Source organism: Gymnoscopelus microlampas (genome assembly GCF_963454915.1).
Source record: "Gymnoscopelus microlampas genome assembly, chromosome: 16".
Classification (NCBI taxonomy): domain Eukaryota; kingdom Metazoa; phylum Chordata; class Actinopteri; order Myctophiformes; family Myctophidae; genus Gymnoscopelus; species Gymnoscopelus microlampas.
In genome coordinates this window covers 22751421-22776392 of record NC_139953.1, presented here as the reverse complement: position 1 = coordinate 22776392, position 24972 = coordinate 22751421, and the positions used below count along the sequence as shown (strand labels likewise).

At 39.2% G+C, this 24972-nt stretch overlaps 3 protein-coding genes across 6 annotated transcripts; all 3 read left to right on the top strand.

The window, feature by feature from the left end:
- The first annotated feature begins 223 nt into the window (after positions 1-223).
- gen1 (GEN1 Holliday junction 5' flap endonuclease) lies at positions 224-9325 on the top strand. Of its 2 annotated transcripts, none has more exons than XM_084082335.1 (14): positions 224-303; positions 830-1021; positions 1525-1726; positions 1893-2069; positions 2587-2697; positions 2825-2898; positions 3312-3400; positions 3886-4036; positions 4207-4243; positions 4842-4922; positions 5009-5139; positions 5266-5327; positions 6519-6671; positions 7693-9325. In XM_084082335.1, exons 2-14 carry the CDS (start codon positions 861-863, stop codon positions 9084-9086), a joined length of 2823 nt encoding a protein of 940 aa, XP_083938461.1. In that variant the 5' UTR covers positions 224-303; positions 830-860; the 3' UTR covers positions 9087-9325. The 2 variants fall into 2 exon arrangements, with proteins under 2 accessions (XP_083938461.1, XP_083938462.1); XM_084082336.1 differs by having other exon boundaries at positions 241-315.
- Positions 9326-12607: 3282 nt separating this feature from the next.
- On the top strand, positions 12608-13668 carry msgn1 (mesogenin 1; the record flags this gene model as incomplete). Its single annotated transcript, XM_084082104.1, has 2 exons — positions 12608-12911; positions 13421-13668. 2 exons carry the CDS (start codon positions 12608-12610, stop codon positions 13666-13668), a joined length of 552 nt encoding a protein of 183 aa, XP_083938230.1.
- Positions 13669-15433: 1765 nt separating this feature from the next.
- Positions 15434-24769, top strand: LOC311063128 (uncharacterized protein). Of its 3 annotated transcripts, none has more exons than XM_084082354.1 (7): positions 15434-15761; positions 16560-16779; positions 19052-19137; positions 19949-20107; positions 20481-20627; positions 20887-21012; positions 24058-24769. In XM_084082354.1, exons 3-7 carry the CDS (start codon positions 19052-19054, stop codon positions 24170-24172), a joined length of 633 nt encoding a protein of 210 aa, XP_083938480.1. In that variant the 5' UTR covers positions 15434-15761; positions 16560-16779; the 3' UTR covers positions 24173-24769. The 3 variants fall into 3 exon arrangements, with proteins under 3 accessions (XP_083938480.1, XP_083938482.1, XP_083938481.1); XM_084082356.1 differs by lacking the exon at positions 24058-24769 and adding an exon at positions 21619-23353 and having other exon boundaries at positions 15442-15761; XM_084082355.1 differs by lacking the exon at positions 15434-15761 and having other exon boundaries at positions 16447-16779.
- Positions 24770-24972: the final 203 nt, after the last annotated feature.

Below are 24972 nucleotides of genomic sequence, written 5' to 3'. Positions count from 1 at the left end.
CTCTACTGTCATCTGGGGCCCTCCCCCGGCCGCCACAAATCATGTGGGGGGACCCCTATGGGAGTCCCGAATCCTGACCCACACAAGTAATAAATATGACATCACTATCGTATCCTTTAGCTTCCAGCGAAGAGGGAGTGCGCCGGCCCGGAAGTGGTCATGAATGTTGTACTAGTGAATCACGTGATTGTCATTGTGGATGTAGCGCTGCAGTTTGAAAATAGGCTAACGTGTTAGCGATATAGCTTCCGATCTTTAGTTCCTTTCCCTGCAACATAACAATCATAAACACTCGAACTTCAGGTAACGACGATCGTATGCAATATTTCAGTGTTGCCATGTCCGCTTATTGTAAGCCAATTTGGGCTTCTTTTTCTGTAAAGTTGCTTATACATATTGGTAGATTTTTGGTTTCCTAATGTTGCTTAAACCAGTGGTTCTCAAACATTTTCATGGCAAGGACCCTAATGTTAATATGTATTTGTCCACAGAGCCCCCCCCCCCCCCCCCCCCCATCTGAAAATAAATGTGTGCCAGGGACCCCGCCTCCCCATTGTGTTGTTAAAATGTTTTAAAAATGTTCCAAAATTAACTCTATTTTTCCCCACCAATTCTTTTTTGAGTTTTTTCTTTTTTTAAATAGCAGATCTTCAAGCTTCGAGCTTGTAGATTGGCTCAAATAGCCGTAGCCTATTCCCTTCTTTTGGGCTTGTTTTCATTGACCTTGTTGCTTCTCTCACAAAAATTGGCAACACTGAATAGTTGTGCATTGCATTCACAGTTTTGTTTTGCCAGTGTTTCAGACTGACTCAGACTGTCTCTCCTCCAGACGGTACAGCCACACATCATTCGGAGCCATAATGGGTGTGCATGATCTGTGGTCTATTCTCGGGCCAGTGTGTGAGTCAGTGCCCTTGTACAGCTTGAGTGGGAAAACTTTAGCTGTGGACCTTAGTTTATGGGTATGTGAGGCCCAACATGTACAAGCAATGATGGGGAAAGTCACAAAACCTCACCTAAGGTAATTGTTTTACAGTGCTGTAAATGTTACAGGCCTAGGGCTGTCACGATTACAAATTTAAGTTGACGATTAATTATTACGCGAATTATTGCGATTAATGATTTAATTGTGTTTTTGCCACTGAACATTCAAAAAATCAAAAAATTGCACTGGGCTGATATGACAAATAACTTAAATATACAAAGAAATGACTGACATTATACTTTCAAAACATTTAAAAATTGCAGAAATAGCTGATCTACAAGCTTACAACGCGTTACAAAGTGACATGTTGTAAGCTTGTTGATCTGCTATTTTTGGAAAATGGATGAACATTTTTCAACATGGAAATGATTATGACGATTATGCAAAATAATTGCAATTAGGCAATTATGTAATAATTGTGACAAGTCTATGCAGGCCTATACAGAATAGTCTGTCTGCCTGTTGATCCTAGACAAGTACAGTCTCTATGATTTCACTTTTGATCATTATCATGAACAATGTTCATTTATGTGTTTCAGGAATTTATTTTTCAGAGTATCATCCCTCACACTAATGGGAATAAAGCTAGTTTTTGTCATGGAAGGTGAGGCCCCCAAACTTAAAGCAGAAACCATGAGCATGAGGACAGAAGCAAGATTTGGAGGATTCAAAAAGGCTGCCCCCAAATCAGCAACCACAAAGAATACCAGCAGAGGGCGCTTTAAAGCAGTCCTGAGAGAGGTTGGTGTCACAGCATTCATAAGGGGTCAGACACGGACCATAAGAATTTGACATCTAATAGCTAAGAAGAACCTCACAGACGGCCACTATGTGACCTATGTTTGCAGGTTAGATGTACGAGATAGCAAGTGTCTGTTTTCACAGACCTTCTCACTCCTCTCTGCAGTGTGCTGATATGTTGGACTATTTGGGGGTGCCCTGGGTGACCGCTGCAGGGGAGGCTGAGGCCATGTGTGCTTACCTGGATTCCAAGGGCCTGGTGGACGGCTGCATCACCAATGATGGAGATGCCTTCCTGTACGGAGCCCGGACCGTATACAGAAACTTCAACCTAAATACAAAGGTAGTATTCTGCAATGATATGATTTACACATTTTTTTCTTCCCTCTCTCTCAGGTATATCAGGTTTAGTGACACAAAAATGACCATTGATTATCAATGAGATTACTGTTATCCTACCATATTTACTTAATTGTTTCTGATCACAACCGTAACCTGAGATAAGAGGGGTAAAACTGGTCAAATTACATATTTCTATCTTTGTTTATTCTACTGATACTGATCCACACAAGTAATCTTGAAGTTATTCTTTATTATTATTTTATTAGGATCCCCATTAGCTTCCACAAAGTGGTTGTTAGTCTTCCTGGAGTCCACACAAAATTTCAACAATAAAAACAGACAATAGTAAAAACTTGTTCTATATAACGAAAACAAAAAGGGCAAAACAGAGACAAATAGAGAATTCACAAAATATGTTGCCAACAACTGGGTTCAGAGAGACTTTGGGAAAGACGGTGCTCTGTTACCAAATATACTCATGTAAAAAAGTTTTATCATTGCCTTTTTATCTTCTCCAGGACCCTCAGGTGGACTGCTACAGCACTGCTCGAGTGCAGGCAGAGCTACATCTGTCGAGAGAGAATCTTGTTGGTCTGGCCATCCTTCTTGGGTGTGACTACATCCCTAAGGTAAAATATCTCAAACTTTCAATTGTGAAGTTTGTCCTGTCATGATCATGATATGATTGTCTTGTCATGTTCATGATATTAATGACGTATAACTGTCTCCTCTATTATTCTCTGTTACTTTGGTTAGGGTGTACCAGGTGTTGGTAAAGAGCAAGCGCTCAGGCTTATCCAAGCGTTGGACGGACAGTCACTTTTACAGAGGTAGGAATCTTCTCTTCCCTAAGTATGAATTCCTCGCAGAGTTCTTCTATACTTAAAGGGATATTTCACTTTCAAAACATTTTTGGGGTCATTTTAATGTCTACTCAGGCTTTTGTGAGCACCGCAGATAACCCGCTCTCCTTTGGGGTATTTTGTCGCTGTACATTTGCATATACGGTGAAATGTGTCCTCTGCATTTGACCCATCCGAAGTATCAGGGGCAGAGTCTGGGGAGCAGTTGGGGCTTAAGTATCTTGCTCAGAGACAGTTCAACACATACTGTTTCCCCATACCATTCAGCTATGGTGGCCCATTTACATTCTTTGTCAATAGTGCACAGTTCTTCAAGTGACAGTGTGTGTATGATATCTTGGCAGTTGGCACCTCTTATAACTTGTCTTTGGCCATTGCAGGTTCCAGAAGTGGAGGCAGGAAAATGTAGCAGGCTTGCCCGAGGCAGCTGTAAAGAAGGTTCCCCACTGCAATGTATGCCGCCATCCTGGTGTGTTGAGCCTTGCCTGGGCCCGAACTCTCACCTGTTTTCCTAGTTTTAAGAAGTTTAAAGCAGTAGGGTGTGCCCCCACAAAACGTGTCTCATGCTGACCTAATTCAAAACCTTGTCATATCATGTTAGTGCACATGTTTTAGTCTGTCGACCTAAAACAAATACCCACATAGCTTAAGTTCATTAGGCTTTTAAGAACCTTTTATCTGTTACTACCCATGCCCAGAAAGGGTTTGGAAAAGTCAGGGAAGTTTAGTTTGAGCCCCACTGGATCCCTTATGGGTCGGGGATCAGTCATTCATGGGGATACAATTGGCTGCATCCCCAATCGGTGGGTTTGGCCAACCGTTCATGATTGACTCTTCTTATTGTCTATAGCACGTAAAAATCGAACATTTGAACGTGGGTCATTTATACGTTTTGAAAGTTTGGGAACCCTGCACAAGATATTCATTAGGCCTGTCTCTTTTCCTTCCTTTCAGGCTCAGCCAAGGCCCATGAGCGTGGTGGCTGTAAGCTATGTGACAGTAAAAAGTTCTGTCAGCCTCAGGATTTTGACTATGAGTGTCCCTGTGACTGGCACCGATATGAGCACACACGCCAGGCCAACTCTGCCGAGACCAGCGTTCGGAAGTATGGCCCTTGTTTTAAATGCACTTTGTCTAATTGTTATGAAAAAAGTGCTGACATCACCTAATACACTGCTATTAATATTAAGTATATTAAGTAACAGAAAACTTGATTGGACATTAGTGTTTGACATGTATTATTTGGTTTAAATTATTGGATTCCCTTTTCCTCAGGAAAACGCTCATGAGTGAACAGTTCCCGTTTACAGAGGTACAGTTTTAAATCCAGCATAATCGAACAGCATGTACTGCAGCATGAATTTGTATTAGGGCTGGGTGATATTGACAAAATCATAACAAATCATAACATTGACCCAATACCTTTATCGATAATGTGATGATATTTTGTACATGACTATTTTTCTCTGAAGATATTTTCAGACAATTATATATACTGTATATTATTTACATACAAGATGTGGATATTGTGATCACACAGGTACAGTAGAGGCTAGAATAGTTTAATAAGTTCATAAAATGTTGTTACTTGTTGCTTTTATTTGAAACTTTGTCTGTTACGTTTTTTGCACAGCATCATTACAATATCTGTGTGGAAGTGGAAACATGCCATTTAAGAAGGAAAAGAGAAAAAACATACGTAGCCCTCCACAGAGAACAAAAAACCTTACTTTAATGTAATGCAGCCCTTTTAAGACCAGGAAAAGATATTTGAGCTATATCTCAATATTACGATGACCAAAATCCCAGACTACATAGTGCTATTTCACAAGTGATATTATATCAATATCTCACCCAGCTCTAGTTTGTATGAATTCCTGTTTTAAACACGTATGATGCATATATTGCAGATCATCAATGAGTTTCTGGTCTCCAAGGATAAGCATGTGGAACATTTCAGAAAGAGGAAACCAAATATGTTGTTAATGCAGGTAAACTAGTTTATTCAAATCCTGTTAATTCACGAAAAGGAATTATGGAGTCTAGTGGATTCACAAGGTGCATCGTCTTTTTCTAGAACTTTGCCCTTGATAAAATGGAGTGGCCCAAGAACTACACTTGTGAAAAGGTTCTTGTGTTGATGACGTACACAGAGTTGATGAACAGGAAATGTGGAAGAGAGACGACTTCGCAAATTAAACCCCTGCGGTAGTGTTCCATTTATAGTTAAAGTAACAATGCTTGAGATAATATTGATTGATTGATCATTGTATTACATATACAGTATATCATGGCTTATTATTATGTATTATTATTATATCTGTTTGGAAACAGAATATTGAAACCAAGAGTGAGGAATGCAGTTGCCTGCTTTGAAGTCGTCTGGAGAACACCAGGTCAGTTTGGTCTGAATGATGCTGAAGGAGTGTCAGTACAGTCCAATGTTTTTACTGTAGTATGTGTAAACTCAAATTACAAGTGAACAGAATTCACAGTATCTTAGAAAACGTGTTCTGAGCTGAGAACCAGTAAAGCAGCAAAGGTTGGGGTGCGGGGTGCTCGTCACCGTCTCGTCTATTAGTGACTGACTGTGAGGTGGGGTTCACAGCGGCCAGAGGTGACAGATCAGTCACAACAGTCACTAGGTGCTAAACTGGCTTCCTCCCCAAGCTGGGAAAACTGTCATATCAAAGTCTGCTTCCCTAACAACCAGGTTTGACATGGCATTGTTTGGGGAAAGTCTCTCAGTCCACAATTCTGAGAGCAAAATGTATATTAAACAAAATGAACTTAAAATCCTATGATGAAGTATATGTGTATAATGTATATCCCATTTATTACTGAAACTTCAAACTGAAGCATTTGTAAGTGATTCATATAGTATTATAACTAAGCATCTTCCTTGTAAATATATTGTAGTGCCAAATTTGCTTAACAATTTGGAAATAGTGTTACTGTACCTTGTGGGAAAATTAGGCAAGCACCATCAATAGATCCACCTGCTACCTGGATTTAGGATCAGTTCACAACAAAAAGATTAGAGTCATTAACAATAACTGAATATTCTATCATGAGTAGAGGAGTCACGTTTAATTTTCAAATGAAGTACTTGCACTCAGTGCAAAGAGTATACTAAAATGTGTGATTTTGGGTGCTTTTAACAATGTAGTGCAATATCTTAATATGTACAATACCTGTAGCATAAGACATGACATTGATGTCTGTATTTCTATGGTCTCTGCAATAGATTTACATGACTTGACATACTCTTACATTTAAAATGTTCCCTAATTTGTCTGAGAGCAATGCACAAAGTCAAAGTATTCAAACATGCTTGGCCATTAAACGGATTCTGATTCTCAGACCATAAGGCAGTGAATATATGAATATTCTGTCTACTACAGTATGTATACAGTCTACCACCAAAGAATATGATTGTATATTATATTTGTGTTTGTGTGTGTGAGAAATTGAAAGGGCTGAGATTTACGTCATTCACAGTACAATCCTCAGGATGCTGAGAGTGTAAAAAATGATCCATAGGGGTAGTGTTCTGACACTGTGGATGTGATACACTATGACTGCAGATCATTACGCGTTTCCTGAGGATCACCCGGATGTGGAGACTGTGGATGAGGTGAGGACGGTGGAGGAGGAGGCTCTGTTCTGCCTGGCTTACCCAGAGATAGTGGAAACCTACCTGAGAAACAAAGCTCTGGCTGAAGAGAGCAAAACCAAGAGTAAGACTTACTATAAAATCACCATATCCACATCATATGCACACATGTAATGGGTCAATTTGTACACACTCAGACTTAAATGAACATTGATTACGTTATAATGCAGATTGGCAGATAATCCTTAACTTAAACATGTTGAGTTACTGTATGCCGAGCTGTTACATCAACAGATAAACATACAGTATTTCAATATGTTTATTTGAAAGATTCTGTATCTAAATTGAACACCTGGTTTAGTAAAAGCACATTAATTTAGCTGTATCTGTCTTAAGAACTGGGGCCTCACCTAAACTTGACAAAGCTCAAAGACTTCCCACACAATCCTGACAGGAGCGTCCTTCATCAAAGGCACCTGTGGCTTTGCGATGTTTTCTAAGCCGTCTCTTACGGCAGCCCTGACACCTGAAAATGCAGGGATTAGCAGTTCCTCTCGCTCACCAAAGGCTTTGATGCACCAGAGGTGTCTCTCTCACAGCACTGGCTGTGATTTTATACAAGTTGTGTTTTGCTCAACACCATGCTCCTCTGTGCTATAGAGCTCCACTTCCTGATTCCGTGCAATCAGGACGCTAATTGGACGTCGTTTAGTCTGTTAAGCGTAGCTCAAATTCATGAAAGGGACACTGTCACAACTCACAACTTTATCTCTATTTATTATTTGTAGGGCTAATGTTCCATTAGAAGCCATAAAACACCGTTTTCTGTGTGACTCTGAAACACAGCCGAAGCTGAAAGGCTTACCCCATGTCACTTCACTAAAATCGGTGAATGTGAAAACTATAACCCTCACTCCCTGGTTTTTAGCTGCTATCATCAGTGTTAGCGACATTATCCTTGTTTGCCTTGTTTACAGTATGGGAGTGTTATGTGATTACATGTCTGCAAAATGTATCATGGAAATGATGGGAAAACTCTTTCACAAAAGCAGAAATAGACAGAAAGGGTCATTTTGTCCCTGTAGGATCTGTGCTGAAAATGTATTCACTTTTAAACATTGACACTCTTTTATTTATTTTTTCAGAAAGGAAACCAAGGAGTAAAAAGGCAACATCGCCAGACCCTTGTGATGGTGTTTCTGACCTTCTGGCTCAAATGACCCTCAAGGGTTCCACTTCTGCTACAGACAACATCCAACCACAGGCACAGATGACCAGTATTACAAACCGATGTGACCCAGAAGTAGCTGTTCTGAAAACTCCAGTGTCCAATAGGCTGAATCCTATAAGGGACCAACATGTTCTTGGTGATCGCCCCATATCTCAGGTCCACGATGTGCTGTCCACCCTGTCTCCCACTGCCTGTGGGACAATGACAGGTTCAGAATGTGTTTCACCCTCTGTGTCTGCTGTTATAGATGCACTGCACCTGAGTGACATAGACTGGGAGGCTTTGTCTTTTACGTCCTCCCCGCCCCCTCAAGCAGCTACACTGCGTACCGCAGAGCTAAAGCCGAGAGACGCAGCGGGTGATCGTGCAAAGTTAGCAGAAGCTGAAGGCCCAAAGCATCAGCCTACTACAACTGAGGGCACAGAAGCAGAGTCCAAACCTGCTCCTAAGCTGTGTTATACTGAGTGTCCTCTGAGAGACAGAGTTCTTATGAGGAACGCACGCGACGATGTAGCCACACAACGATCACATCATGTTATTGCCTCAATGGAGCCTGTCTCTTTTCACGACAAAGACCCCAAGGCGAGCAGACAGATTGATGGTGTATGTAGTAATGACACCAAACCATCAGGGAAACATGGCGTCTTTAACAGAAAAGTACCTCTCAATGATAAAAGCCAGAGTGTGACCAGTAAGGTAGACCCTGCCTATCAAAAATCTAAATGTTTGGAGCCTTTAGCACTAAATCAATGTAAAGCCAATACTAATGATGTCCAAAAGCCGGCCCAGAATTATACATTTGTGAAAAGAGTCACTTCATCATCTGTCCCAACACAGAGGTGCCAATCTGACAGGAAGGTGCCTCAGACCACCAAGAAGAAGAGTGTGTGTGTGAGTGTGGGCTCATCAAGCGAGGACAGCGATGCAGAAAACAAGCGATTTGCAAATCACAGGAAAGCTAAAGGGAAACCCAAAAGCAAGCTGTTGACCAGTGGGCACAAATACTTTCCATTGAAACCTACCTCCAGAGTTCCTTCAACCAAACAAACATTGGACACTCATAATGCTCAATCATCAGAGTCTGCCACACTGACTACTACCAGGGTAGATGTTCAGGTATATGGCAGCGCTGGTGAATGCTGCTCCTCATCCAACAAGAGCATGGGCCAAGATATTCCACCAGTTATTGTAGACGATAATGTGTTCACCTCACCTGTGTCTGTTTTAGATAGCGACGACGACTCAGTGATTTGTAGTGATAGTCCATTGCCACTGGCTGAGAGGCTGAGGCTGAGATTCCTCAAATGAATGCAATGGCTAAAGAGTGAGATGAAGACCATGAACAGTTGAAGTATTCTCTATGTACATAATGCCATTATCGTTTACTGCATTTGTAAAAAGCAACGAAAAAAAACGATCTTAATGTTGAAGCGTTCTTAACATCATTTTGTTTACATATAGTACATGTATAACTGCTGTGATTTTATTGTACAGTACAGAAAATATACATCATTGTGAAAATGAGATATGAATAATTTTAATAAATATAACAAGTTCATATTTAGGCTGTAAGCCTTCACCAGTGACTCCTGCTTTGGCACTGTGTTTTGGATTACTACCGACTGGCACATGGAGTACTACGTACTGATGGGAGACTTAATATTTATAGTTATTTGCTAATATATAAATTGATAGACAATATTCATTCAGATATTCACTGTTGATAGACTGTACATACATTACCCAGATACTAACTGTTGAAGCCTGTTAAAGATAGATAGTTGGATACACCTTTTTAGGTTTTTTTATCCTGAGGGAAATTCAGTTGTCATAGTAGCACTGCAGCAAGAACAACTTTGCACACTTCACAGTGTACATTATTAATGCTGTCAGTGTTGTGTATTTATTATATTATCTGCTAATACTAGACTACATTCAAATCAGACATAATTTATTGATGTGACAGCTTGAGTCATTCAGAGACCCAATGCAGATGTATTGTGTCTAGTCTAACTATTTTATATATATTTTTTGATTTTTTTCTTGACTCTTTATATATACATATGTATATATATATATATACATATGTATATATATATATATATATATATATATATATATATATATATATATATATATTTACACTTTCTTTCGTCCCCCAAACACAATTGCACATAAAGTACAAATAAACACTTCACTGATACTAACTGTTCCTATGTTTCATGTTCCTATGTTAAATACTGTGAGCCCCCTGGGAATCAATAAAGAGTGATAATAATGCCCTTGAATTTCGCTCTGGATGACCAATTGTGCTCTTCTGGTCAAACTAGATTTATGGTCATCTGTCAGGCTGAAAGTCAGCATATCTATAGAACATATGTAAGTAATCCTGAACCATGGCAGGCTCTGGATTTATAGTTGAAAAGTAACTAAGCACATTTACTCAAGTAATATACTTATAGGTACAATTTTGAGGTACCTTTATTTTATTTGAGTATTACTTTACTTTACTAGGTTTAGTAAAAACTGCACATTTTACTCTATAATTATTTGTCAGCTTGACTTACTTTGCAGATTTAGATTACAATAAAACATAAATTAACTGATGAATTATGATGTGTTGTTATAGGTTAAGCTACCCAAAAACAGCACATAAAGTAATCATCCCCACCTTTAAAGTGATGAACACTATCAATGATATGATTGTGAAATGGGCCACTCTGCATAATGAGTAGCTATGCCTATGCACTTTTACGTTTGATAGGCTACTGTAAGTATATTTTGATGCCAATACTTGTGTACTTTTACTAAAGTAACATTTTTAATGCAGGACTTTTACTTTATTTCTACATTATGGTAGCCTGTGCTTCTTTTACATAAGATAAGGGGATATCTCACTATAAAACACTTCTGGCTTTTGCGCTGTGCACCCCCACAGACAGTTTCTAAACAGCTTGATTCAGTATTTAGATATTTGATATTAATTTGATCAGTAGGCCTCCCTCCTATATGAGCCCATTCAACTTTAAACACCTAACCATTTTAGACTCATTGAAAAGTGAAACAATCATGGTTCTGGTGACTGAAAAGGCGTAAAGTTCTAATGCACTAGGGACCATCATTTTTATTAGGCCTATCTTTTCTTTTATTTTAACGGTAGAAAAATATGAAGAAAAAATCTTGTTCTTGGTTTTCTGACCAACAAATATGCAAATGACATTCCCAATACCACACTACTTATCCAAGGGCGGACTCAGCTCATTTAGACGAGGTGGCATTACACTGAGTCATCAGCTGGTGGCCTCAGGTTTACAAGCCATCACTGCTGGTCCCCCTTGATCATTAGTGACGCGTTGCACACCTTTCTGAGACATGAAAGAGCGTCTATATTCTATAGCACTGTCCTGCTGACAGCTGCATCCTCCACGCTGCTGCTGTGTAATGACGTCCATTGCAGGCTGCCATGCACGCCACCTTCAAAAAGTAGCCTGCTACTTTGTCATATATATAACTTAATCACAGTGGTGGAGAAAAAGTACTCACATTTTTTACTTGAGTAAAAGTATCAATACTACAATGTAGAAATACTCTGTTACAAGAAAAAGTCCAGAATTCAAAATGTACTTGAGTGAAAGAACAAAAGTAGGCTATTCGCAATAAAATATAGGCTACTTACTGAAAGTTTAGCCACGTTTTCACTACAGTGAAAAGGTACTCATTATGCAGAATTTTCACAAGTTTCCAAATGTATAAACATGCTTTGAAAATAGCAAATCTACAAGCTCACAACGCGTTGTGAGCTTGTAGATCAGCTATTTTCAAATAGCCTAAGTATACATAGGGCTGAAGTGGTTAATGTATGTTTTGTAATAATAATAATCAAGATGTACAAAGTAACTAGTAACTAAATATTTCAAATAATTGTAGTGGAGTAAAAAATACAATATTTGCACTGAAAAATGGAAATACCTCAAAATTGTACTTAAGTACAGTACTTGAGTAAATGTACTTAGTTACTTTACACCACTGCAGGCTGCCATGCACGGCACGCCACCTTCAAAAAGTAGGATGCTACTACTTTGTCATATAACTTAATCACTGCCGGGCTCATTGGTCAAGGGGGTTCTCTTATGTTATGAGGAGATTGTAAAGGAACTTAAGGAAGTCTTGTTAAATGGGCGTATATTATAGTATTTTATTTGTTATATCTTTAAAAGGTTCAACAACTCCTTAAGTTTCATCATTCATGCCCAGTTCAACTTCAGACATCATTACCCTCCTCATGTTTACCTTCCAGACAGAAGACACACGCATGCCTGACTTACCAGAGAGGTGTCAACATCCCAGGTGTAACTGCATCCTTTCATTCCTTCATTAGGCAGATCACATCAAACTGATAATTGTCGTCATGCCGTCTTAAAGACTCATTTCACACTAGAAGACAATCTAATTATTTGTCTTTCCTATTACACATTATCAGTCTATTTGACCTTATTCGCACCGCGGTGACAACAAGGAACGACGTCCTTCTAGAAGGTCACATTTTGGCACTTGGAGTTTTCTTTGAACTTTAATTTCGGCCAAGCTGTGAACTCATAAACTGCCCGGAGATCTCCTTCCTTATAAAAACGGACGGGCGATCAGTCCGTGGATCAGAATTAGCTGTTATCCACCCCGAATACCGCCCTTATCCACCCGAATATCGTCCTTATATCCACCCGAATTCTGCATGAAAACCTGACAGGATTATTTCCAACACAATCTTGGAAGCCATCGGCAAAAGAAAAGGGGAAAAATATCTTTTTTTTTAAATTATTATTATTTCTAACATGGATTGTGCCATAGATGTTGATTCCGCTTCGGCCAAAATATTGGCGGAATGGGACTGGAAAACCCAGTCCAGTCTGTTCGGAGGAGACGATCAGGATTCACTTGAGCCCAGTGCGTTTGGAGATCATGAACAGGATTCACTTCACTCCAACTCACCATCACAATCCTCCTTCGACTCGATGTGCTCTTCACCCGAGACGACCTCCTCCAGCAACTCGTGTGGGCTTCATCAGAATGCCATGGATTTCTCCTTCGGTTTCCCGGGCGGACATCACAGTGCAGCGGCTCTTCGTGCAGCAAGAGGTAGCCCTGCATGTCTTAATTATTATTACATAATTGCCTAATGCAATTATTTGTTTGCAAAATCGTCACAATTGTCTCGTTTCCATGTAGAAACATGTTTATACATTTTTTTTAAATAGCAGAAATAGCAGTCACTTCGAGACGTGTTGTAAGCTTGTAGATCTGAAAAAATAGACATATTTTATTAAATATGTCAGTAATTTCTTGGTATAAGTTAGTTATTTGCCCTGTGCGATTTTTTTTTAAGCTTGTAGATCTTCTATTTCTGCTATTTAAAAAATAAATAATTGAAAGTAGGCTATAACATTATTACATATGTCAGTAATTTCTTTGTAGCCTATTTAAGTTATTTGCCCTGTGCATTTTTTTTATTACGAAGCCTAAAAGGCAAAAATAACATGTTCCAATGTTCAATGCCAAAAAACACAATTACATCGTTATATAAATATATATATACATCGCAATTATTTGTGTGACAAATTACTTAAATGTTTGTGCAATCGTGACAGCCCTGGCAAGAAGACATCATCATCAGAGTCAGCAGGCCAAACAACAAAAGATGTCGATCAAGACACGCGTGAAGGCCAGCGAGAGGGAGAAGATGAGGATGAGGAGCCTGGCAGAGGCCCTGCACGAGCTCCGAGACTACCTGCCGCCGCACTACAGCAAGAAGGGACAACCTCTGACCAAAATACAGACCCTCAAATACACCATCGACTACATCAACACACTTTCGGACATTCTAGACCGCGCATAATGTGCGCAAATCTGACCGCACGCCCTACGCATAATAAGCCGACATTTGGTGTGATTATCGTTTGTTTAACCACTTAAATCCCACGTGGGTAACTCGAGTCCCTTGTGGAGTTGTCTGTTATTGTGGGGAAAGCTTTCGCTGAAAATAGCAGGTCGACAAGCTCACAATGGATGGTTGTGAACTTGTGAGCTTGTCGATCTGCTATTTTCAGCGAAAGCTTTCCCCACAATACCGATTCTGGGATTTAAATGGTTAATATTTACTGTTCAAGGTTAATATTATATTTGTGTTATGTTGTTTTTCGTATATTTGCCCCTCGGTGTAAATATTCTACAGTGGGCACTTGACAATCGTTGTGTATATTATGGGACTGTCTTTTTCATTATGAATTGCGTATGTCGGAGACTTTGTATTTAGTCATAGAGGGAAATCAAATTGTGTGTGAACTGTTAATTAAATCGTATTTGACTCATGATCGGCCGTGTTTTATATTGTCAACTCTGTGACCATAATATTTCAGATTCTGATTGTTGCCAATATTTATCTTGGTGAAATGATTTGAACTTGGGGCTTTATATCAATGAACCACTTTAGCAGCCACGTAAAATGGGTAAGCATGTCAATCTGTACCCCACCAATGGGAATACAGTGAGAGAAATAAGCAGCCAATAAGATTCCAGTGTTTGCCCCATAGGCGGGACTCTGTGGTACAATGCAGGGTTGCCATGTCCGCTTATTATAAGCGATTTAGGGCTTGTTTTTCTGTGTAAGTCGCTTGTAAATATTGGTATTTGCGGGTTGCGTTTTTTGGGCTTGTTTCTGAAGTGTAGTTGCTTATTTGGGCTTGTTTCCTAAAGTTGCTTAAACCACTGGTTCTCAAACATGTTAAAATCAAGGACCCCCAAATTAATAGGTAGCCTATTTGTCCACGGACCCCATCTGAAAATATTTGGTCAGATTTGCGTTAAAATGTTTGAAAAATGTTTTTTTCAAGATTTGTTTTAAAGTAACAGATCTACAAGCTCACAGACAAGCTCACCGATGTGAGCTCACCAATGTAAGCTTGTAGATCGGCTATTTTCAAATATCCGATGCATAAGGGTATAAGGGTAACAGGACAGGTGGGCACCAAACCACCTGGGCACTAGGGACAACTGGGCACCAAAACCATCTGGGCACTAGGGACATGTGGGTGGGCACCTGGACGAGTGGGCACCTGAATTAAGATTTGTGTGTTTTTTCAACTTTACATCGCATCACATGCTTGGTAAAGTGACATTCAACCCACTGTTCTTTAAACCCCCAAACACAACACAGAACGAGGTCACTCAAAACTACAATGTAATAGTTTATTTTCCAAAATAGTACTGAGGTCATAAGTACTCACACAGAGTTTCAAAGTACAATATAAGAGTGTATTTGCCAAAATAGAAGTACTGTTAAAAAATAGAACAAATTGGGAAAATGGTATAATGCCAAAAAGAATAAAGGATACCAAAAAATGGTCAAATTACCAATGTTAAGATGGAGAAAATATAGCTAAACAGTACACTATAAAATGACAGAACAAATTAGTAGCCTACTGTTAAAATAGAGGGGGGAAATGAACTGAACAAAAATAAATGCTGAACTAATTCAGGTGCCCACTCGTCCAGGTGCCCAGATATCTCCATCCCTAGGTGCCCACATGTCTCTAGTGCCCAGATGTTTTGGTGCCTAGCTGTCCTGGTGCCCACCTCTATAGGTGTCCATTCCGAAAATATGGTGCGCATATGTCCCTAGTGCCCACCTGTCTTTGTTTAAAGTGCTCATGTGGCCTAGTTGCTTCTTTTGGGCTTGTTTTCCTAGACCTGGCTGCTTATTTCTCTCGCAGCATCTGGCAACAGTGGTACAACGTATTCCTCACAAAGACATCCCAACCCTGGATGGAGTGGAGCTGGAGAAGCCGCCATTTCAAAGCGTGGGAGGCACTGGGAGCTAAGAGAAGACTATTTTGTACATAAAAAAATCTAAGAATTTCTTTTTTTATTATTATCACAGAGTAGCTCTGTAGAGTATTTTTTTTCTGGATCTACCTCGAATCCGCCACGATTGTAAGTAAGAAATACATTCCTGCTGCACATTTCACAGCAAAGCATTGTACATCACAGAAACGCCCCTTGTCTAAGATCAACAGATTTTAGACACTTCTGAGGCCTATAATTGTGCTAGACTTGTTTTCTCTTTTTCTTTTCTCGGAACACGGAGATCTTGTTCATATCTTGTAGTGACCGATTTTGATAATGACCTCGTAATGGAAAGATGTGATTTTTTTTGCAGGCCTAAAAGGCGATTGCATTGTAGTTGAGTAAGATGCTTTTAGCCTACTACCTATAAGCTCACATTGTGATAGATATAGCCTTCAATCAAGACCATCATGTATTTTATCGAGTCTGACTTTTACTTTAGTAGATACGAAAGTAAAAGACAGACTTGATAGAATACATCTATGATAGTCTTGATCTTTGATTGATTGATTGATTGATTGATTGATTGGATACTTTATTAACAGTTTGCAAAAAAAAGTACAGAAAGTACAGTTTAATACAAATACAATGCTACTGTTAAAATAGAGGGGGGAAATGAACTGAACAAAAATAAATGCTGAACTAATTCAGGTGCCCACTCGTCCAGGTGCCCAGATATCTCCATCCCTAGGTGCCCACATGTCTCTAGTGCCCAGATGTTTTGGTGCCTAGCTGTCCTGGTGCCCACCTCTATAGGTGTCCATTCCGAAAATATGGTGCGCATATGTCCCTAGTGCCCACCTGTCTTTGTTTAAAGTGCTCATGTGGCCTAGTTGCTTCTTTTGGGCTTGTTTTCCTAGACCTGGCTGCTTATTTCTCTCGCAGCATCTGGCAACAGTGGTACAACGTATTCCTCACAAAGACATCCCAACCCTGGATGGAGTGGAGCTGGAGAAGCCGCCATTTCAAAGCGTGGGAGGCACTGGGAGCTAAGAGAAGACTATTTTGTACATAAAAAAATCTAAGAATTTCTTTTTTTATTATTATCACAGAGTAGCTCTGTAGAGTATTTTTTTTCTGGATCTACCTCGAATCCGCCACGATTGTAAGTAAGAAATACATTCCTGCTGCACATTTCACAGCAAAGCATTGTACATCACAGAAACGCCCCTTGTCTAAGATCAACAGATTTTAGACACTTCTGAGGCCTATAATTGTGCTAGACTTGTTTTCTCTTTTTCTTTTCTCGGAACACGGAGATCTTGTTCATATCTTGTAGTGACCGATTTTGATAATGACCTCGTAATGGAAAGATGTGATTTTTTTTGCAGGCCTAAAAGGCGATTGCATTGTAGTTGAGTAAGATGCTTTTAGCCTACTACCTATAAGCTCACATTGTGATAGATATAGCCTTCAATCAAGACCATCATGTATTTTATCGAGTCTGACTTTTACTTTAGTAGATACGAAAGTAAAAGACAGACTTGATAGAATACATCTATGATAGTCTTGATCTTTGATTGATTGATTGATTGATTGATTGATTGGATACTTTATTAACAGTTTGCAAAAAAAAGTACAGAAAGTACAGTTTAATACAAATACAATGCTAAAAGGATGGAACCCAAGAAAGCACCATGGCTTGTTTCCGTTGGGGTCCTGTGTATTCAATCCAAGCCTAATAGAATAGATACACGAAGAAAGGTTAGAATGTTACCCTCATAGCTCAAAATAGGCTTATCAATTAGCTTTTCCTTGGGGAATATTCATATAGTCCCCACAATCTAAGTGCTTTGCCATGACACATTTGGAGTCATTTGGGGGAATATGATCTCAATCTCACTGTTTTCTTGATTGTTACAAAGATACAGTATAGCTGTATTTTAGTTAGGTATGTTTAAACGAGGTTAAGTGCAATCCACATCATATCCCTAAACACAGAGTGACCGCTATAGGCCGAAATTAATAAACTAATCTAAAATTATTATTTTTTACTATTTATAATTTTACGTCTTTGACAACCTATAATGCAACCTCTTAATACAGAATTAGCCCAATTATCCTGGAGGTTATCAACGCATTCTTCAATGGAGGACGCCTGTCCTTGAGGCAAATTCTAAGTCATTACCAAATGCATGTGAGCATGTTGAGACAGTCAGTGCCCTAGATAAGTCTGTACAGTATGTATGTGTTTGTCACTCATTCTGTTTCCCCCCCTGAAATTATCAATGTATCATAATAATTATAGGCTAATAATAAATAATAACAGTAATTAAGGTATGGCTCTTTAAACAAAGTTACATGCTATTTTACACAGAATAAAGTATTATGCAAAAAATGTAGGCTACATTACCCAGTAGAATTCCATCTAAAACAAAAAAAACTATTTGTATTGGATGCAGTTAGTCCTTGTGTTCCCCTGCTCCATTTTAGCAGTGTTGCAGGTGTTATTTTATAGTATTGACTGGCATGTGGACTATTAATAATCTCCCCACTATCAGCTTTGGACTGCTGCAGTCTCAAAGCTGTCACTGGCTTAGATGGCCTTATGGAAGGTATGCCCAGTCTTAAAGCCTAACTATAGACATGATACTGCCTCTGATGTATGCAAATGCATTGCAATAATGCAATGTTTCATGTTTCAAATATCTGTTGAGTGAGCTTTCTCTCCCATTGTAAAAAAACAACAACACCATACAGTAGTTTAACAATAAACCTAGTCTGTGAAGTGTGTGTACTTTGATTTACGGTAAATAGTGAGAGAACATTTGTTGCTGTCTTTTATACCATTGTTACATTTTAGAGAGAAAAAAATGAAAGTGTGGAGTACACTTTCTGGGCCAGAACCGATCCGATGGTACTACCATGATATACTGTAGGCTTAAAGATATTTCTGTCTTACCTATCAAGTCAGTTCATTGTCATTTATCCTCCTCCAGGCTGAACAAAATGTTCCTCATAGACCAAGATGCTAACACAAAAATACTACATACGGAACACACATGAAAACATCATACTACACAGGAAAAGCTTCATACCACACAAAATAAAATTACAAAACAAAAACAAGGCAGGTTTGTGGGATGGTGTGAATACTGGTGGTTAAAGTGCGGTGTTCACACCCAAATATAAACATTATTTGAACATGTGCTGTATGAGTTTCCTACACGCATGGTTTGGGTTTTTTCCCTTCATTTGAATGTGGTAAAGGCCCTGTGAAGAGACTCAGGACAGATTTGAAACAATACAGCTAAACATACACATATTACACTGTATTAGAGTAGACATACAGCACTTTGCAACATCAATCTTGATTTTTATATTGTTAACATGGCAATCAAATCATGTATTATTAGTTGACTTGTGATCTCTTCCAGATGGATGCAGACACAGAAGAGCAAGCACCAGAAACCATCGAAACATCGAAGGATGCATCTGAGGAACCAGTAGGAAACAAAGCTCGGTTGGTCATTTGCTGACATTAGATACAATCCATGCAGACTTTCACCTGGGCATTTGTCTTTGCCCAAGGTTAGATACCAAGGGCAAAAATGGATACCGGGGCGATAAGTTGTTTATCATAGCTCTATTTATTCATCAAGACAATGAGAAAATTGCTTTTGATTAACATAACTGTCAGCGAGGCACTGCACTGGCAAATTAAATGGTAGTCTCACTGGGATTTCCTATAGTGCAGTGTTTCCCAACCTGGTGTCCAGCTAAGATCACAGGGGGACCAAAATGTTGAACATGTTGCACAAACCCAATAGGCTAATTGCCACATGTAACATCATTGTGAAGCATACTAATAACATTGTTTTTAATATGCAGTCATAAATCATAAATAGCAGATCTACAAGTTTACAACACGTCGCATTACATTAAGCTCAAGTGGTTGGTTACCATGTCTGAAAAACAAGAGCTTGTGCGTGTGCACACATATGGGGTGTCACAATTTTATCAGATGTAAGAATGGGGGCTTCCAAGGATGAAAACTTTGGCAGCTATGTGTGAGGAGGGAGTTATCAGACCTAGGGCTGATATCACCCTCTTATCACTCCCCTCACCCAGGGCAAATACAGGATGGAGGAGGACATGATAAAATGTTATAACAACAGTAATGTGGACTAGAAAGTGGTTACCTAGACAAAACTGCTTTTGTTTGCTTGTTTTTTTGGTAACTGAGGAAAGTGGCTATAGTAGAAGCGCGATAATGCAGGTTCCAAATTCTATTTGTAATTGCTTGTTTGTTTTTTATTGCACCATCTCTTCAGGGGACGTGGTGCCTTTAAGCCGCGTGGCCGAGGGGGTCGGATGGGCCGAGGAAGCGTGCGTGGTGGACGGGGCATGATGATGATGAAAGGGTTTGGCCCACCTCTACGTGGAAGGGGTAGAGGGAGGGACGCTGTCACAAACGGCCTTGTGCCTATGAGGTACTTCACGGGAGCTGATTAACATGTCTTATCAAATGTTATGTTTAGAATATTTTGTTAACTTACATTTTTTGTCTCATGGTTATGGCACTTTCTAGTACAATGTAATCGCTAACAAGATATGGTCAAATTAGATAGACTTGGTGAGAGGAAATGGAATACAGGTCAGGATAAATGTTTTGTTCTTACATTTTTGTCAAACCATTATAAAGAGCATGTAAATGACAACTATACGAATAGTATTTGTGCAAGAAAACTCAGTTTCAATGCTTTTACCATGTAACGTTACTCCTGGTTATCCATGGATTTAAACAACTCATTGATGATAGGATAACCCATTCTCCCACATGTGATTCCTGGTTTTCCATTGCAGGCGAGGGATGGGCAGGATGCGGCCATATCATCCAGACTTTAGAGGCCATCGAGGAGGTAGGGGTGGACCCATGATGGGCATGGGCCCGCCGCCCCCTCCACCGTTACCCATGCATCTTAGAGGTCCACCTTTCCCACCCATGCACAGGTGACGGCTCCCTTCACAGTAGCTAAGCTTTTTTTATTACATTTTTGTTGTACAACTGTGGCCTGGCAAAAGTCAAGGCCACTTGATGGAGAGGGGAAAGGGAACATGGATGTATTGTCACTTCTGCGACTTACAACATAGTCTAAGGGTCTTGATGAAAAGTGTGGGGAATATTCCTTGACGATGAGCTTGTCTTAAAATGCAATCTCTGTGTCTTTAAGTATCACTGAAATACTGCACCTCACCTCTTCTCCTGCAGGCGTGGCCCCCCTCCACCTCTTCCTCTTGGCCACCCTGGTTTCAGGGGGCGACCCCCACACCCAAGAGGGCGAGGAATGCCACCCCCTGGGCCCCCACGCCACTTCCACCCCAGAGGCCCAAGAGGGTAAGATTGCTACATTATTTGCACTATTAGCTATTTAGGTAGGTCATACTTCTCTTCACTATTTCCTGACGTGCACACTGTTAGACTGCCTCCGTCAATTTAAATCTAGCAGGTTGGCATGTGAGCCCTTGCTTGCAGCTCAATTTCGGTCTTATAACTCAAATGCCATCCACTTCTTTCCCTCCCTTTTTTCTACATCCTTGGTGTCACATGTTCAACTTGATTTCCTTCATGATAACTTGCCTGCAAATTTTCTAATTTATTCCTCTTCTAAGATAATAATAAACAAGTACAAATTAAACATACCGTTTTGCCCCAGTTGTAAAGTTAATACTATTAGTATTTAATAAAAGTACATTAATGCAGTTGGTAAATTAAAGCAATACATCCTGCTCAGGTATTCACAACCAGACTTTTAAATAGTGCATGGAACAATATAGAAAAAAATACATATTGAGTTTATCCTGCCTCTCAAAGGCACATTGTAGCTATAGACGTGAGAGTATCCTTCAGAATAAAAGATCAGGGCTTGCCGCTCTTATCAGAGTGTGCCCCATATTGGCCTAAAGCCAAGAATCCAATGTGTGATTTTATCCTTTTACACAGCTACCACAATGGACCAGTCTCTCCTCCGCATCCACCCCCACATGGCAGAGGCCAGAGGTGGCCAGGGCCCCCTGGTGGCCGACGATTTTAACACATCCTGCCCTAAATTTATAATCAAGCGCTTGTTCTGTAGTAGTGGGCCTACAGAGGTGTATTGAGTTAAAAAAGAAAGAAAAAAGAATTGCCCCTGAACTGTGTATCATAAAAAATATTTTGGATATCTTAACGAAACACTCTGTAGCCAAATGTCTGCTTATTGATATTGTTTACTGGCAAAGAAAGAGCCTAATGTCAAAATGTCACAAGACACTTAAAATGCCTCATACCATAACAGTGTAAGGGCATTCCCACTTTCTGTTACTGTTAAAGACATGGTCTTGGTACTGTGAAATAGTTTTACATATTGTTGAGGACGGTTGTCACAGAATCCGTTGTCCTCCAAATTCTTGTCATTGAAGTTCCTTAGATGTTCTGTGGTTATTGTAGTGGTCACCTTGTGAGCCTTAAGATGAATATCTGACCCTAAATAAACAGAAAATGGGGTGACAAATGTTTGTGAGAGTGAGAGAATAAAAGTGAAAGATAAAGAGAGACCAGAGTGCACAACAGCCCTCAAAGCACCAGTGTTGACTAGTTTTTACACCTTGGACCTCCCTAATGTTTCCTTTGTTACATGGAGATAGTTTTGTATTATAACCTCACCAGGCAGTACAGCATCTCAAAAAATGCTATTTTAGATGCACTATTTTCAGATGATAACACAGTTACATGTCAAGTATACATGATTATTATTTAATGTTATATCTCATATCATTAATGTGCAGCTAGTCTAAGTCATGAGTATTGCTGTTTGGGAGATTCATGTTAATGGGTCAAAGACAACATTTTGAATGGACACTATACTGAAATGATAATCTACAAGCATTTATACATGAAAGCAAACTCCATATTTGCTTCACTTAAGTATAAGAAATTATTTACTGTACCTAGTTTTTTGAAGTGTTATTATATACTCTTTATTTACTGTAATTAACATAACCTTTGTGAATTTGTGAATGTGTTTTTGAACCCTTTCAAGAGGTATGCCGTAGTCATGAAGAAAAAAATAATAAAAGTAAAAATAAACTCAACTTCTCTTTTTATTGTTCATTCACAGTCAAGTCTGACAGTTGCCATTACAAGTTTGCAACATATCTGCAATTTATCAAAGAATGGATGACATCCAAGTATTATACAACTACTCAGTGGTCTGATTTTGTTGTATACGTTATTATGATATTTTAAACAAACTGAACATTTGATAGCGATACCATTGCGAAACTGCTGCAAACATCCTGATTATTAATACTTAAATAAATATATTTTTGCTATAGCTAGTTTGGAGGACCAAGAGCTCTTATGGGAAATATTAAATGATAATAAAATTGACTGTATGCTGAATGATAGACTTATCATTATAGATATATAATTGCTGAGGGCTGAAATGTGTTAACACTGCAGACCAGAAAGGTCTTGGAAATGGTTATATTTAGTAAAACAGTACTGTTTCTTCTGAAAAGGAATCTCACTCAAAGAAGGGACACTACCACATAACCACCTACAAAGCATTGTTTAACTGGAGGACATGCAACCATTCCACTTGAAAGCACTGAAATGCTTTTTCACAGAATGATATATCTCACAGCTCAAATCCCAGTGGTAGCATGTTTAAAAGGAGAGCATCTTCCCCAAAGGAACACCAACAAAGAACACTCTGATATGACCTGTATGTTAAACTATTAATGGAGAGTCTTATGTCAGCATTTTTAGCTATATTTCAAACCAGGTCAAGAACGTTTAGCAAATCTGAAAAACTATTTTGGGCAGTGTCATGTATTATTCTTCCCCCAAACTTTTAGTCTTTCATGCTTTGTTTGCATGAATTTACTGTACTTTACATAGAATAGCATGATTACTAATTAACGTTTGGTATTTGATTAAATATGTTTTTGTTTTTACTACAGTAGGAATGCTTCCTGTATCCTATGTGCTTTGACATATAATGGATTATATCATTTTAAAAACTTCAAAAAAGTATTTGAAAACATAAAAAAAGTCAATTCATGCATTGCCTATTTATCCAAGGCATTTAATAAAATCCCAACAGAACGATGAGTATGGTACCACTGACACAAACAAGGACACGTCATTATCTCTGGATGGGACACTGAGTTTAACCACCAAGCCACTCAGAGACTGCAAGTTATTCAAACATGGCATCAACATCAGGGGTTCACGGGGACCTGTCCATCTCAGGGTGTTACACCTTTCCCTTCCTCTGTCTGCCTTTTTCCTCTCTAGCACTTTTATTATATTTCTCTGCTACCCTTTCAATCTTTGCAGTCCCTTCTGTTGCTCCCTGTGGCTGATTGTTAACAGACTGACTGTTGTCTCCTGAAGGGGGGCACACAGTACAGTAATCCTACCAGGCCCAAGGACCCAGGCTCCCATATCTCTCCCTCCTTCAAAAGTGACACCACAGCTGAGATCCAGCTCTTCACTCAATAAAAGGTGAGCTTCATCTTGTGTCTGAATCCCTATATCCCTCCCTCTCTGTTGCCTGGAGATTCTCTTTTTCAGGATGGAAGCAGAGAAAGCAACTGAAACATAAGACACATGGAATCAGGTGAGATAAAATTAGTATTAGCTTGATTAAAAGAAAACTCAATGTATTTATTCTTTTGAAAGATATGAATTGCCCCATTCAAGGGTTTGTCAGGATTTTCATATGAAAAGACACTATCAGTTCAAGCTCCTCCCCCATGCAATGTTGTGGTGTTGGATTGTATTTATAATTCAGTTCTGTGGGTCACACTGCTGGCAGTACAAACACACATGTTTATAATGGACCATTCAGTGTGTACAATTGTCTTAAACGATTATAATTCAAATTGTTATAATACGTTTACATTCATAATTATTGGTACAACTGCAGTCATGCAGGCAACAGCTCTATCTACCCATGAGATTTTACACAGAGATTCGAGGATTTAATTCATTTAGCAATATTGCGTTACTTAGTTACATGAAAAATTCAAATGCCAGATTTTGGTTGAGTCCACACATTTCGCTTTGCATTCATATCGAACATAAGCTTAGCCTAGCCACCAAGCTGACCCAACCCATTTTCAACCTTTTATAATGTTAAACTGTCTCTTCTTTGTTTAGTAAAATATGCCAGTGATTTTCATCTGAATCAATAGATAAGACAATAAAATCACATCAGGCCAAATATATTTCTGCACAAGTGTACATAATATCTAAATGAAACGCACTCAAGATTGCCCATTACCTTCACCTGCATTTACCATCTGA

Bases quoted from the DNA above. Each gene is read 5' to 3' on its own strand.
- gen1 (XM_084082335.1), top strand. From the start codon at position 861: ATGGGTGTGCATGATCTGTGGTCTATTCTCGGGCCAGTGTGTGAGTCA. The intron at 1,022-1,524 runs GTAATTGTTTTA...TATGTGTTTCAG, and splicing joins GTCACAAAACCTCACCTAAG to GAATTTATTTTTCAGAGTAT. The intron at 5,328-6,518 runs GTCAGTTTGGTC...CTATGACTGCAG, and splicing joins AGTCGTCTGGAGAACACCAG to ATCATTACGCGTTTCCTGAG.
- LOC311063128 (XM_084082354.1), top strand. From the start codon at position 19,052: ATGGATGCAGACACAGAAGAGCAAGCACCAGAAACCATCGAAACATCG. The intron at 20,628-20,886 runs GTGACGGCTCCC...CTTCTCCTGCAG, and splicing joins CCTTTCCCACCCATGCACAG to GCGTGGCCCCCCTCCACCTC. The intron at 21,013-24,057 runs GTAAGATTGCTA...TGTCTCCTGAAG, and splicing joins CACCCCAGAGGCCCAAGAGG to GGGGGCACACAGTACAGTAA.